At 43.6% G+C, this 15,399-nt stretch overlaps 1 protein-coding gene across 5 annotated transcripts in view; it reads right to left on the bottom strand.

Annotated features, from left to right (window-relative positions):
• The window catches only part of FAM13C (family with sequence similarity 13 member C), a 360,167-nt gene that overhangs the window by 85,221 nt on the left and 259,547 nt on the right, over positions 1-15,399 (bottom strand). For all 5 annotated transcript variants that reach the window (XM_044299040.1, XM_044299044.1, XM_044299043.1 and 2 more), the window contains exon 10: positions 3,751-3,863. In XM_044299040.1, the coding sequence (XP_044154975.1) occupies positions 3,751-3,863 (113 nt within the window). The remainder of the gene's footprint in view (positions 1-3,750; positions 3,864-15,399) is intronic.

The raw sequence follows: 15,399 nt of genomic DNA, 5'->3' as shown, positions 1-15,399 counted from the left end.
ACAAAGTGAGCCATCTTATTGAAGCAGTCCACCACCACCAAAATCACAGTTTTCAACTTCCCTGAAGGACATAAATCAGGTGCCCCACCTTGAGCCCCCAACACTTCCGCCTCCAGTTAGGGATAAAGAGCGGATACAACCACCCCAGCAGCCAAAATTGGAGCAGGATCCTCCAAATCCCCCCCCCCCCCCCCCAGGAAAGCTACGTGACAAAGCATCCGCTTTGACGTTTTTGACCGCAGGGCGATAGGTGACCACAAAATTAAATCTGGTAAAAAACAATGACCATCTGGCCTGCCTAGGGTTCAGACACTTTGCTGATTGCAGGTAAGCCAGATTCTTATGATCAGTAAATACCGTAATCGGATGAATTGCTCCTTCTAGTCAATGACGCCACTCCTCAAAGGCCAATTTAATGGCCAGCAACTCTCTATTCCCAACATCATAATTTCTTTTGGCAGCAGAAAGTTTCGTTGAAAAAAAAAGCACACGGGCGCCATTTGCGAGGAGAATGGGAGCGGAAGCAAAACATTCCTTTATAGCAAAAAAAGCCTGTAATGCTTCTTCCGACCAGACTGAGAAGTCCACACCCTTCCTAGTCATATAAGTCAAAGGATTGACAATAGTGGAACAATTCAGGATAAATTTTCTGTAGTAATTAGAAAAACCCAAAAACCGCATCAGAGCTTTCTGATTCTCCGGCCGATCCCATTCCAGAACCGCATGGACCTTTTCAGGATCCATGCGAAAATCCGAGGCAGAAAGTAAGTAACCCAGAAACTGCAGCTCTTAGCAAACACACATTTCTCCAACTCAGCATACAATTTATTCCCCCTAAGGATCGATAATACTGGTCTTAAATAATCCTGATGAGTCTCCATATCGGGTGAGTAAATTAGTATGTCGTCGAGGTAAACAACAACAAACCTCCTCACCAAATGAAAAATGTCATTGATAAAGTGCTGGAAGACTGCCGGGGCATTACTCAAACCAAAGGGCATGACCAGGTTCTTGAAGTTACCCTCAGTGGTATTGAAGGCAGTCTTCCATTCATCCCCTTCCCTGATTCTTATCAGATTATAAGCCCCTCTTAAATCCAACCTAGAAAACACCTTGGCTCCGACAATCTGATCAAATAAATCCGGGATTAAGGGAAGAGGATAAAGGATCATGGACAGTAATTAGATTCAGTTCCCGGAAATCTAGACATGGTCTAAGGGTCCCGTCTTTTTTTTTTTTAACAAAAAAGAAGCCAGCTGCCATAGGTGACTTAGATGGCCTAATATGCCCTTTTGTCAAACTCTCGGCAATATACTCTCGCATAGCTACTCTTTCGGGTTGGGAAAGAATATATAACCGAGATTTTGGCAATTTAGCTCGGGGAATAAGATTGATCGGACAATCACCCTCAGAGAAAACGTTAACAAAATCAGAAAGGAACGAAGGCAACGCTAATGAGCAGAACCTGTGGGGAGGTGGGATCCTGCCCAAAAGCACAACAAAGAGAAACAGAACAATCTAGACTCACGTGTAGCAAGTCTGTCAGATCTTCTCAGGCCTCTCACAGGGCAGGGCGTGACAGGAGGACACTAATAAAGGGGCAAACGCTATGGAGGTCACTGTTAAGGGGGCATGCCGCTGTGTAAGTCACTGTTAAAGAGGCGGGCACTGTGGAGGTCACTGTTAAGGGAGTAAGGATGATGGAGACCACTATTAAAGGGGCAGCGGGTTACTGTAAAGTCACTGTTAAGGCAGCAGCGTACTGTGCGTTCACTGTTAATGGAGCGGGTTACAGTGGAAGTCACTGTTAAGGGAGCGGGGTACTGTGGCAGTCATTGTTAAAGGGGCAATCGCTGTGGAGGGGCCTGTAATCTATGGTCAGTGTTATAGGTCAGGTGCTGTAGAGGTCACTGTTAAAGGGGAGAGCCCCTGTGGTGGTCACTGTCAAGGGGGTGGGGTGCTGTGGCACTCACTGTTAAAGAGGCGGGCTGCTGTGAAGGTCAAAGTTAAGGAGGTGAGCTGCTGTGGAGGTCCCATTTTAAAGGAGGCGGGGCACTGTGGGGGGGTCAGTGTTAAGGGGGGGCTGTGGAGGTCACTGTTAAGGAGGCAGGGTACTGTAGATGTCACTGTTATGGGGGATACTGTCGATATCTTTTAACGACACACACAAACATGAAATAGACTAAATATACCTGTGCGAAGCCATATATAATAATTATTTAAAAAAAATAATTAACCCCTAAAAGGCATTTAAACCAGTTTTTAATGGTTGTTTTTCAGTGTTGTCTGGATGTAGCCTAAGGCCCCTTGCAGACGAGCGTGTCCGGATTAGGTCCGGATGCGTCCAGGTGCATTGCGGCAAACCCGCGCGAGTAGGTACGCAATTGCAGTCAGTTCCGATGTTCAGTTTTTATCGCGTGGGTGCAATGTGTTTTGCACACGCGTGATAAAAAACAGACTGTGGTACCCAGACCCGAACTTCTTCACAGAAGTTCAGGTTTGGATTAGTTGCAGTGTAGATTGTACTATTTCCCCTTATAACATGGTTAAAAATAAATAAATAATTTAACTCACCTTAATCCACTTGTTCGCGCAGCCGGCATCTCTTCTGTCTTCATCTGTGAGCAATAGGACCTTTGATGACGTCACTGCGTTCATCACATGGTCCATCACATGATCCATCACCATGGTGATGGATCATGTGATGAGCATAGTGACGTCATCAAAGGTCCTATTGCTCACAGATGAAGACAGAAGAGATGCCGGCTGCGCGAACAAGTGGATTAAGGTGAGTTAAGTTCTTTTTTATTTATTTTTTAACCCCTCCAGCCCTATTTTACTATGCATTTTGTATTCAGAATGCTATTATTTTCCCTTATAACCATTTTATAAGGGGAAATAATAATGATCGGGACCCCATCCCGATCGTCACCTAGCAACCGTGCGTGAAAATCGCACTGCATCCGCACTTGCTTGCGATTTTCACGCAACCCTATTCATTTCTATGGGGCCTGCGTTACGTGAAAAACACACAAAGAGGAGCTTGCTGCAATTTTCACGCAACGCACAAGTGATGCGTGAAAATCACCGCTCATGTGGACAGCCCCATAGAAATTAATGGGTTCAATGCGGGTGCAATGCGTTTACATCACGCATTGCACCCGCGCGGAATACTCGCCCGTGTGAAAGGGGCCTAAATGTTACAACCGCAGTGTACTTTTTCAATATACGATATACAGCCATTAGAACAATTTCCCTCAGAGAAAATAGTTCTGATTGTGGCAGATATCTTGCCCTTCTGTAGCCCATGAACTGGCAAGCTGCTCAGATCGGAGGCAGACTGATACTGGTATGGCCAGCTTCAAACATTATACAGCATGGGGGCTTTACTGCGCTGCTATCGGCTCCTTTAACCACATTTTAAACACACATCAAAATACTTCAAGCACAGAATATGCCTCATTAATCATGAGCTCCACGGTACATCCAGTCCAGTCCCAGGCTTCAGCTATACCCTTGAATCGCCGTTTCTAATAAATAGGACATGATTAGGAGATTGGCAACACACTGCGGTTCCTGTGCAAATAGAAACCTAAAGCCTGCATTAGGGAACACTCTGCTCTTTGTGTACCACATCGCTTGCTGGTTTGTTTTTCTCGCCATTTACATGGTCAAACAGAGCTATCTAGCCACTTTATCACCGCCTGTGCTCTGGGAGCCATATAATGTCTACCGAAGAAAGAGGAGTACCTTGTCTGAAAATCTGTGGCTCCTCTGAAGGAGACGTGAGGGCCAAGGTCCTGAGACGTCATCCCTTTAGTAGTCCAGATTTCGGGGAGGCATTGACTTACAGTCTCGATTTCCTGGTGGAAAAAAATAAATAAAATGAGCAGGATGAATGATTCTCTTTGGAAATAGTTGCAGTTTTTGTAGCGGACAAGAAAAAAAAAACTGAATTATTTGTCCTTCTGTTGAGAGAAAGGGATCTCTCTGGAAAAAGAGCTCAAAAGCCCCTGATAATATGGAAACAGAAAGCAAACACCACCGGAGCCAGGGATGCCCAACAAAGCAGCTGCAATACAAAAACACATTTGTACAGACAGAATATGACACCGGCCACTGTGAGCCGCAAACAGCAGCACATTTTTGGGAACATTGCTTTAAAATAGTGATGAGATTATGTTCCAGAGTCCTCTGTGCACAGACCTGTCCCGACATCAGCCCATGGTTGATTTATACAGTGCTACTATACAGGTAGGGTGGGATTAGAATATATGTAATATAATATATAACATGAATGGTGCCCCCATCCCCCTTCAGTAATGTAACCAAAAAAGGAAGGTTGAAGAGAGTCGGTGCTGGAGGAGAGAGAACTTTCTCCATCTGCTACATAACTCAGTGAGCCCGTGAGGAGCTGGTGCAGCGGATGGGAGTGGTAGTGGCCCTGATGAGAGGTGCCACGGTGTACTCCATCAGGCTGTTGCTCCCTGGGGTTTCTGTGCAGTGAGAAGGTGGTGTGAAAGAATCACTTTACCTTGCAAATTTGTGGTACAATGTGCAGTTGGTGTCACCAGATGATGAGGTATGGTGACTGATTAGATGGCAACTAATGGCACTCAGAAGTAAGCTGACAAGGTCTCTCTCTCCCGATTCCTCTTCACTGTGACTGTAAGGCCTCATGCACACGACCGTTGTTTCATTCCGTTGTTCCGTTTTCCGCAATTTTCTGCGGACCCATTGACTTTAAATGGGTCAGTTGAAAACTCGGCTAATGCACAGTTTGTCATCCACGTCCGTGATCCGTGGTTCCATCCCGTCAAAAAAATATAACCTGTCCTATTTTTTTCACGGAAAACGGTTCGCGGACCCATTCAAGTCAATGGGACCGTGAAAAAACACGGAGGCACACAAGATTGTCATCTGCGTCCGTTTTTTTCCTATCATTTGCATGGCAAACTTAACTTAGACTTTTTTTTACTTTGCTTCATGTTTGGTGATCCTCCAAAAATAAAGGAAGACACAGAAACAAAAACGGAAACGCATCACGGAACAACGGAACCCCATTTTGCAGAACGGAACACAACAACGGTCGTGTGCATGAGGCCTAAAGCTGGCACGTGTGACTGTAGGTGTCTTTTAGGTTTGCCTGAATTAGGCTATGGTGATGGGTGTCTTAACACGTTTTCCCTCACCTTGCAACAGTGACTGTAAGGTTGTGGTAGCTGGTCACCCTGCTGTCTGTAATGCTGTAGCGTTGATTGTTTTCTGTTTTCCTGAGACAATGTTCCTCACAGACGAGATGATTTCTGGTCGTAAGGCCCTATGCAGCCTGAACGGATAGACGTGCTATCTGTCTCCTTACTTGCCTAGCTAGATTCCCCCATTCCCCCTACTACACCCTCTCCTAGCAGGAAGTCAGACCAGCCCACTCGTACCAAGAGGGGGAGAAATGGGATGGTTAGTCCCATTTCCAATTGTCAACCATTACCCCATCTGCTGGTGTAACAGTGTAGGACACAGAAAAACATGACTGTAGCAATGCAAACCAAACAATTTGGAGATACCCTATAAGGGGTATTGCAAAAGCACCCTGCATTATTTGGGGACACATGTTCTCAGCATGTAAAAAGGCTCTTTGAGTTCTAGATTTTAGCTCTCCAGATCATATATAGCAGCATAACAAAAAAGTAAAGCTTCATGCATACGGCTGTGTCTGAAGTTTGGTCCGCAAACCACAGATCCACAAAATACGAATACATTCCATGCCCCCTCCGCATTTCACTCCCATCAATAGAAATGGCTGTTCTTGTCCGCAATATGGACCAGAGTAGGATATGTTCTACAATTTGCTAAACGGCCACACAGATCTGCAATACAGATCTACAGCCGCATGAATGGCCTCATCAAAAAATGTAGATTGCACATGGATAAAAAAAATACAGTCATGTGCATGAAGCTTATTTTAAGAGGACATTCTAGTGTAAGAATGTATGGACTATTCCCTGAATAGGTGCTGAAGGTCCTCACTGATCCCCAGAACAGGAGATCCTGGTCTTCCATTTGCTCCAGCTACATCTGGGCAGGAATTTGAATGGAGCACCCACTCTGTTAACAATGGGGTTCCCAGCAGTCAGACCTCCACCGATCTGCATTTAGGTGACAATGCACATAGAGCAAACCAACATATCAAGACACCATCGCAGCCCACATGTGGGGTAAGGACAGGGACCCATCACTTGTATCCATCACCACACTTGACTTATCGACCCTTGTAGGAAAGAAGGGTAGCTTTACCCTCACTTGCAGCTGTGTACAGCTTCAGGCAGCCCATAGGATAGGGGGTTCTGGCTAGCCTGAATTGGGCATACCCATGGCAGATGCACAGATGGCCATGCTGTATGGCTTGGATATCTCTGAATATAAAAATGAATGATATATACTAAACTACACACTAGAGTAAAGACAGGTTCAACAGCATCAGTCAATTACAATCCACGGCATTGCTGTCTGGTATCTGGATACAGCTCCAGTATACAGTAAATTAAAAAGTATTTCTAGTTATGACCATCACTTTATGTCTCAGCCTCAGTTCTTCTACATTTGTGCTGCTGGTTTACAGTGTAAATATTTTTGAAGCTAAAATGATGGAAGAGGTATAATATACAATGTGAAAACAGATAAAATGAAGTGCGCTACTGACACTACTTTTGTCTTGTCTACATCTATTTTGCCTAAAGTACGGCTGTATTTCTCGGGTAATGATGCAAATTGACAATATTAATAAACTGTGATATAATCTTGGGCGATAATTATCTTTTACAGCAATGCAGCAATAAACCACATCTAGTGAAATCAGGATAAATGCTGGGCGCCGCTACGAGGGCTTATGTACTCGGCTGCTTGGTTCGGAGCTGTCACAGGGGCTGCCGGAGAGGCCTCCACTCTACTTCTGATTTCATAAGGAGGCATATAGGTTTTTTTATGAATCCTACAGAAAAAAGTGGTGGGGTGCTCAGACCCCTTATGAACTGAAGTAAATCGACATTGAGTTCAATAGTGTCTGTCCGGCTCTGTCCTAAGGAACTATGCAGGCTGTGTGCACTGCCATACAAGCTCTGCCATGAGCATCAACCCGAAAGGGCAGGAGCTCAAGTTCCCTTCTATCACCTCAGGAGCTTAAAGGGGTTGTGGGGGATCCTGGAAGTGCTCCACGGTATATCGCCAATGCTCCATAGAAAAATAAGATGCAAAGAGGTATCTTCCAAGGAAAGAAAACCATCTTGGAATTTTCCTTGCCGTAGTCCAAAGCTTGTAAAAAAGTTGGATTTTGACTCATAGCGAGCCACTTCCACATGGTGGCGCTAGCGAGATGGGTAACTTTCCTTGGGAGATACCTCTTTGCATATCATCCCAGTAAGGAATTTTACAAGGGGGAATATTAACCAGACAACATGTTTAAATCCTTGTTCCAACAGAAGAGACTAGGAAAAATGTATACGACAACTGCAGCACCATCACAAAAAAAAGACAAAAAAAGGCACAAACAAAATGTGTAAATGTAATACATTGTCATTAATTAACACAGGGCATTATGTCACAAATGTTATTGTGAGAACTTTGCAGCATCGTTATGGATGGTCATCTAGATTTTGTAAACTCCGACATGGTAAGCCTGCTAGTTATAGTGTATGAGCCACGTATGACTTGGGCTCCTTAATGGCTGAAGGTGGACGTAGACATGAAACAGCACGGCCTAGATGGCCAACAGCACTACAAGCATATAGGACCATGCACAGACTTCAGATGCAAAACTAAGGGGGTCATTTATGTAACAGAAATACGCCTATATTAGGCATATCTCTGGCACAGATTGCGGTGCCAAGGTCTTTTGTGCCGCAATCTGCAACTTCTTCATAACTTCGGTGGATCCAATGCCAGTGCAAGGCTTTATTAAGACCAGTGTCTAAAACTCCGGTCTTAATAAATGTGCTCCTAAATCTATACGCTTTTCAAGGGAATCTGTCACCGCGATTCTGGACTATTTTCTGAGCCAACATATGCGTAGCACTGCAGATAAGAAGTCCATATCGTCATTTTTTTTCCTACTGTCCCTCGTTCTGCTGCAATCAGCGCTCAAAGCTGTGCTGAAATGAACAGTCAGGACTGCTGTGCGGACATAATGGAGAGGACTCCTGTGCGCATGCACAGCAGTCCCTACAATGTATTTCAGAGCAGCTTTAAATGCTGATAGCAGAGGAACAGGGGGGCAACAGGAAACAGCAAATAGCAATCTGGACTCCTTATCCGCAGTAATAGCCGAAGATCCTGGTGATAGATTGCCCTTTAAATGACCAATAACCAAGAACTACAAGGTGGCCATTTGTATGACAAACCTCAGATGGTGAAAATCCAACCTACTAGTAGAATTGTAGGAAGCACCCATTGTGGGTGTTTCAGCTGGTAACAAGGAAAATATCAATTCCTTAAATGGGTTTTCTTGGATTTAAATCTTGAGGATAAGTCAATATCAGAAGGGCGGGGGTCCGAAACCTATCACCCACGCCGATCAGCTTGTTGAAGAGAAGGTGTGCGCCGTGTGAGTGCTGCATCCTCTTCATTGTTTACCCGTTCACCGTCGACATCGCAGTGGTGAGCAGGTGTAATTATAAGCCGTCCCATTCACTTCAATAGGACGGCTCCTTCCTATTCAAGTGTATAGGAAGGAGCCATCCCACAGAAGTGAATGGGACGGCTTCTTGTAATTACACCTACTCACTGATCCGATGTCGATGGCAAGAAGGTAAACAATGAAGGATAGGCTGTGCTCACACAAAGTGCGGCCTTCTCTTCAACTAGCTGATCAGCGGGGCTGCCGAGTGTTAGATCCCCACCGATCTGATATTGATGGCCTATCCTGAGGATAGGTCATCAATAATAAAATCCTGGAAAACCCCCTTTAAACATTATAGTACCGTAACTAATAGAAGTAAGTTGGAGACAGCTGGCTCACTAGAAGAACATAAGTCTATTGCGGCATTTACAAGCAGTGATCGAGCATACAATGGTCAAAACGATTGTTTCACCCAATGAACAAGCATTTTGCTCGATCATCGGGTGATCTGCAGTACTTTCAGGTGGGAAGATTATTGGGAACGAGCATTAGTAGGAAGTTTGTCCCCCATAATCTGCCCAACAATCGGGCAGAGCCTTATGAATTAAGTCTTGCCCATCTACTATCATTCCAGAATGTTTTTTTAGGTTACTTTCACACTTGCATTTTTTGCCTGATCTGTCAAGGATCTGAAAAAAGCTTCCGTTACTGATAATACAACCATCTACATCAGTTATGAACGGATCCGGTTGTATTATCTGTAACATAGCCAAGATGGATCCGTCAAGAACTCCACTGAAAGTCAGTGGGGGATGGATCTGTTTTCTATTGTGTCCAGGAAAAAAGATTCGTACCTATTGACTTCCATTGTGTGTCATGCCTGATCCGTTTTGCTCTGCATCCCATGACAGAAAAAAAACAGTTTGCTCTCCGGTATGGGTACGCAACCAAACGGAACGGAATGCATTTTGGAGCAAACCGTTCTGTCCTTTGTAAATACCGGAAAATGTAAACGCAAGTATAGCCATAGAGTGTATGGTTCCACCAATCCTCCCAAGACATTTGGATATCTTCTGTGTCAGCTGTTATCTTCCAACCTGAGCACTTCAGTAAACCATCCTATTTAGCTTAGCATTGGTCACATCACACATTGCTCCTGCTGCTAGACGATCCAGCTGAGCGACATAATGTCACTTACAAGTCATGTATGTCTGTTTGGGATTTTTCTCACCTTTTAACACATTTAAATATATGCCATCATCAAATCAATGTCAAGCAGGTTTGCGCAGATGTTTTTTTTTTCACACGCTGCCTCCAGATGAAGCTGCTGACGCAGTGAAACACATGTAGAAATTATTACTGCATCACACATGCCATGTCTACGTTGAAGTGCCCGGGGTCAGTGTAAGAGTCACTTTACACTATAGAGCCTAATGTCATTAACACTTTTTTTACCATTTGTATGAGTTCTGGGAATTAGTTTGGTTTGCTTGGGATATTATATAACGAATGAAACTATAGTGTGCGGTGTACCGGGATATCTACACTATAGTGTGCGGTCTATTAGGATATTTACACTATAGTATGCGGTCTATCAGGGTATTTACACTATAGTGTGCGGTGTACCAGGATATTTACACTATAGCGTGCAGTCTATCAGGGTATTTACACTATAGTGTGCGGTCTATTAGGATAATTACACTATAGTGTGCGGTCTATCAGGGTATTTACACTATAGTGTGCGGTCTATTAGGATAATTACACTATAGTGTGCGGTCTATCAGGGTATTTACACTATAGTGTGCGGTGTACCAGGATATTTACACTATAGCGTGCAGTCTATCAGGGTATTTACACTATAGTGTGCGGTCTATTAGGATAATTACACTATAGTGTGCGGTCTATCAGGGTATTTACACTATAGTGTGCGGTGTATCAGGATATTTACACTATAGCGTGCAGTCTATCAGGGTATTTACACTATAGTGTGCGGTCTATTAGGATAATTACACTATAGTGTGCGGTCTATCAGGGTATTTACACTATAGCGTGCGGTCTATCAGGGTATTTACACTATAGTGTGCGGTCTATTAGGATAATTACACTATAGTGTGCGGTCTATCAGGATATTTACACTATAGTGTGCAGTCTATCAGGATATTTACACTATAGCGTGCAGTCTATCAGGATAATTACACTATAGCGTGCAGTCTATCAGGATATTTACACTATAGCGTGCAGTCTATCAGGATAATTACACTATAGCGTGCAGTCTATCAGGATATTTACACTATAGCGTGCTGTCTATCAGGATATTTACACTACAGTGTGCGGTCTATCAGGATATTTACACTATAGCGTGCGGTCTATCAGGATATTTACACTACAGTGTGCGGTCTATCAGGATATTTACACTACAGTGTGCGGTCTATCAGGATATTTACACTACAGTGTGCGGTCTATCAGGATATTTACACTACAGTGTGCGGTCTATCAGGATATTTACACTATAGCGTGCAGTCTATCAGGATATTTACACTATAGCGTGCAGTCTATCAGGATAATTACACTATAGTGTGCAGTCTATCAGGATATTTACACTATAGCGTGCTGTCTATCAGGATATTTACACTATAGCGTGCGGTCTATCAGGATATTTACACTATAGCGTGCGGTCTATCAGGGTATTTACACTATAGCGTGCGGTCTATCAGGGTATTTACACTACAGCGTGCGGTCTATCAGGGTATTTACACTATAGTGTGCGGTCTATCGGGATATTTACACTATAGTGTGCGGTCTATCAGGGTATTTACACTACAGTGTGCGGTCTATCAGGATATTTATACTATAGTGTGCGGTCTATCAGGATATTTACACTACAGTGTGCGGTCTATCAGGATATTTACACTACAGTGTGCGGTCTATCAGGATATTTACACTATAGCGTGCGGTCTATCAGGATATTTATACTATAGTGTGCGGTCTATCAGGATATTTACACTACAGTGTGCGGTCTATCAGGATATTTACACTATAGCGTGCAGTCTATCAGGATAATTACACTATAGTGTGCAGTCTATCAGGATATTTACACTATAGCGTGCTGTCTATCAGGATATTTACACTATAGCGTGCAGTCTATCAGGATAATTACACTATAGCGTGCAGTCTATCAGGATATTTACACTATAGCGTGCTGTCTATCAGGATATTTACACTACAGTGTGCGGTCTATCAGGATATTTACACTATAGCGTGCGGTCTATCAGGATATTTACACTACAGTGTGCGGTCTATCAGGATATTTACACTACAGTGTGCGGTCTATCAGGATATTTACACTACAGTGTGCGGTCTATCAGGATATTTACACTACAGTGTGCGGTCTATCAGGATATTTACACTATAGCGTGCAGTCTATCAGGATATTTACACTATAGCGTGCAGTCTATCAGGATAATTACACTATAGTGTGCAGTCTATCAGGATATTTACACTATAGCGTGCTGTCTATCAGGATATTTACACTATAGCGTGCGGTCTATCAGGATATTTACACTATAGCGTGCGGTCTATCAGGGTATTTACACTATAGCGTGCGGTCTATCAGGGTATTTACACTACAGCGTGCGGTCTATCAGGGTATTTACACTATAGTGTGCGGTCTATCGGGATATTTACACTATAGTGTGCGGTCTATCAGGGTATTTACACTACAGTGTGCGGTCTATCAGGATATTTATACTATAGTGTGCGGTCTATCAGGATATTTACACTACAGTGTGCGGTCTATCAGGATATTTACACTACAGTGTGCGGTCTATCAGGATATTTACACTATAGCGTGCGGTCTATCAGGATATTTATACTATAGTGTGCGGTCTATCAGGATATTTACACTACAGTGTGCGGTCTATCAGGATATTTACACTATAGCGTGCGGTCTATCAGGATATTTACACTACAGTGTGCGGTGTACCAGGATATTTATAGTGTGCACAACATTTTTTTTAATTATTGGATGGTTTTAGGAATCTGAGTAGTGGGGAAGATCTGATCACTTAAATTACTGCATCCCCATTAGGGTTGTCACCAGCTTTTCCATGCTTCTGATTGACAGCTCAGCCTAGTGAATGGCAGGTAATATGTATAACAGCACGCCTGAGCAGATTTGCCATTTCAGGTCTGAAAAAGCAGGATGCAATTATGGCTTTTAACCAGCTAGGAGCGTCTCTTTGTAAACAAAATGTTAACTCAGCACATCAACAGTTAAATGTGACAACAATGCTGTGATGGCAGCAATACACGCTGTGCAGTGAAATAATACGGTTTTAACAGTTTTCATGATGGAGACCTGGTTCACAGCCGCCCCTCACATCAGGACCTTTACTCTTGTACACGCTGCTCTCAGGTGAATGTCTCGTCCTCCATTGTTTCACCATACACAGCAGTCCAGTCCTCACCAGTATCCTCCCTGAATCCTCCATGTCCTCACAGCCTCCTCAGCTGCACCTTCTGCTTCCAGGTTTCTATTCCACCCCCCAAGTCTCATATCGTGCAGCTGGATGCTACCTGCACAATCGCCCATCATGCCCCCAATATAATAAGGATTAGCAGCCGCTCAGTCCGTTCGTAAAATGTGCACAAGAACCCCGAACCGTGCTTTAGCCCTTCCAACCTTTACAATTGCTCCTCCTGGAGAGTAGAGGAACACAAAAAAAATGGACCATAAGAAACACAAGACGGCTGATTCCTTCTCCTCCAGAGGATCTAGCAGCTCCCCATACACAGACTGGTGGCAGATCTAGAAGAACATGAAGAGATCCACAGATACGCACTGTATATAGAGAGCGCGCATGAGGGTTGACCTACTGTGGCGAAACCAACCTCGCCACAGGGTTTTGGAGGGGGCTGTTTGCCAGCCTCCTGCCCCAGGATTACGGCCCTTTGAGATACTTTTGCTAACTTTTAAACCCCTGAACCTATTCAAGTGAATTTTGGATAGGTTTGTCCCCAAGTTATACTGTTTAAATTGATGTAAGTTATATGTATGGACAATGTAACCTCACAAAGTTGTAACAATTTATAATAAGTGTAACTTGTCAGCTTGGGAGGAATATGCTGGGTGTGGTTCTATTGTCCCATTGTGTGTTTAAATGGTGATGTCTGTCCTGTTGTCTCCACATGTGTATTGGCGATCTCCCCTTTGTCCTGAGAGATAATTGAATTGCCCTCGGTTGTCTCTGGGACAGAGAGGAGGAAACCATGATGCATTGTGGGGATGTGTTGTATCTGTTCTGTGTTGCAGTCTCCCTTCTGGTCCTCTAGGGGGCGTGAACGATTGGCTGCTGTACTTGCATTGTGTGTGTTGTAAGATATTGATTGGTTGGATTTCAAAACCCGGTGGGCAGTACTATGTTTGTTTTTTATGAATAAAAGGGGCTGTACCTGAAGTACAGTCAGACCACTGCTGACCCTCAACACGGAGCCTTGTCTCGTCATTGGGGGGATTCCCTGTATGCTGTTGGAGACTGATTGCCAGGAGTGTAAGCTGACTGTACGCTTTTCCTGTTCGTCTGCTAGCAGCTATTCGCGAGGTTCCAGTTTAGAGTGCTATTTTGTATCCAGTTCGGGAGTTTGGTGTTCTGCAGTAGCTGTGCCTGTCTCTCAGAAAGGGGCATATCGCCTAAACGGATCTTAACCCCTTGTCTGCTGAAACGGTCCGTTACACCTACCCATACCTATCCCAATGTGAATGGATATTAGGAAAGCTGTGGGACACATTGGAGGGAATTTATCACAAGGAGAATTTTTTATGTCCGTTTTTCTTGAGTCTGCATTTGCCATAATTTGCACCTAGTTTATAATACGGCAGACATTGCTTGATAAATATGGTACATATTTAAACCTAACAGCTTTACTCCAGTTTTTCTACTCCATTGCCCTATTGGAGTAAGACTGTATGTTCATTTTTTTGCTTATTTATTTTTAAATCACACTGGATAATACCAAGCACAACCGCCACACAATGTACGGCGCTGTGCTTGGTGAGCAGAGAGAAGGCCGTGGCGCTTCTGGGAGCGCCGCTGCCTTCCTAAACAGCTGATAGGCAGCGGTTCAGGGTGTCTGACCCCCATCAAGCAGATACTCTTGCAAAATTCCTTTAACATGGGATATGCACCATTATAAAAATATGTCACAGACTGCCAACATTGATGACAGCAATAAAACCTGCCCCTATGACTATACTGATATGTCTGCACCTTTGTGCTGGAAACTGTTGAGCCCAAACAGTAGTGAACATTGCGATTGGCTGGAGAAGAACATTCTTAACATTTTTAGAAAAAAAAAATATAACTTGTCATCTACACACCTATCAGTGTTTATAGTAAATATGGGGCAAAGGTTCTCATAGTGGAGCAGATGTAGAAGAACCAATACAACAGATCCTTAAAAAATTTGGTTTGCTGGCATAACATTTTTAACAAATCCTAAAAATGCAACTATTCATTGTCTATAACATTAGATTTTAGTTTAGTTTTACCATTTGTGGCTTGATCTGCCACATCATGTACGGACATCCTAGCAGATGAACAAAATCAAAATCAGCCCATAAGCTTCAGTCCTATGGATGTAAAGTAGAATGTTCTCATTCATGGAAAAAATATAGGGGGAAATGTATCATCTCCCATGGGTCTGAAAAGTGTTGCATCTACCAGTTTTACATAGTCTTCGCCACTTTTTGGAAAGGGGACATGACATATAATAGTGACCGTGTGAGGAAT

This window comes from Bufo gargarizans, chromosome 6 (assembly GCF_014858855.1).
Source record: "Bufo gargarizans isolate SCDJY-AF-19 chromosome 6, ASM1485885v1, whole genome shotgun sequence".
In the NCBI taxonomy this organism is placed as follows: domain Eukaryota; kingdom Metazoa; phylum Chordata; class Amphibia; order Anura; family Bufonidae; genus Bufo; species Bufo gargarizans.
This window is presented reverse-complemented; position numbering and strand designations above follow the sequence as displayed.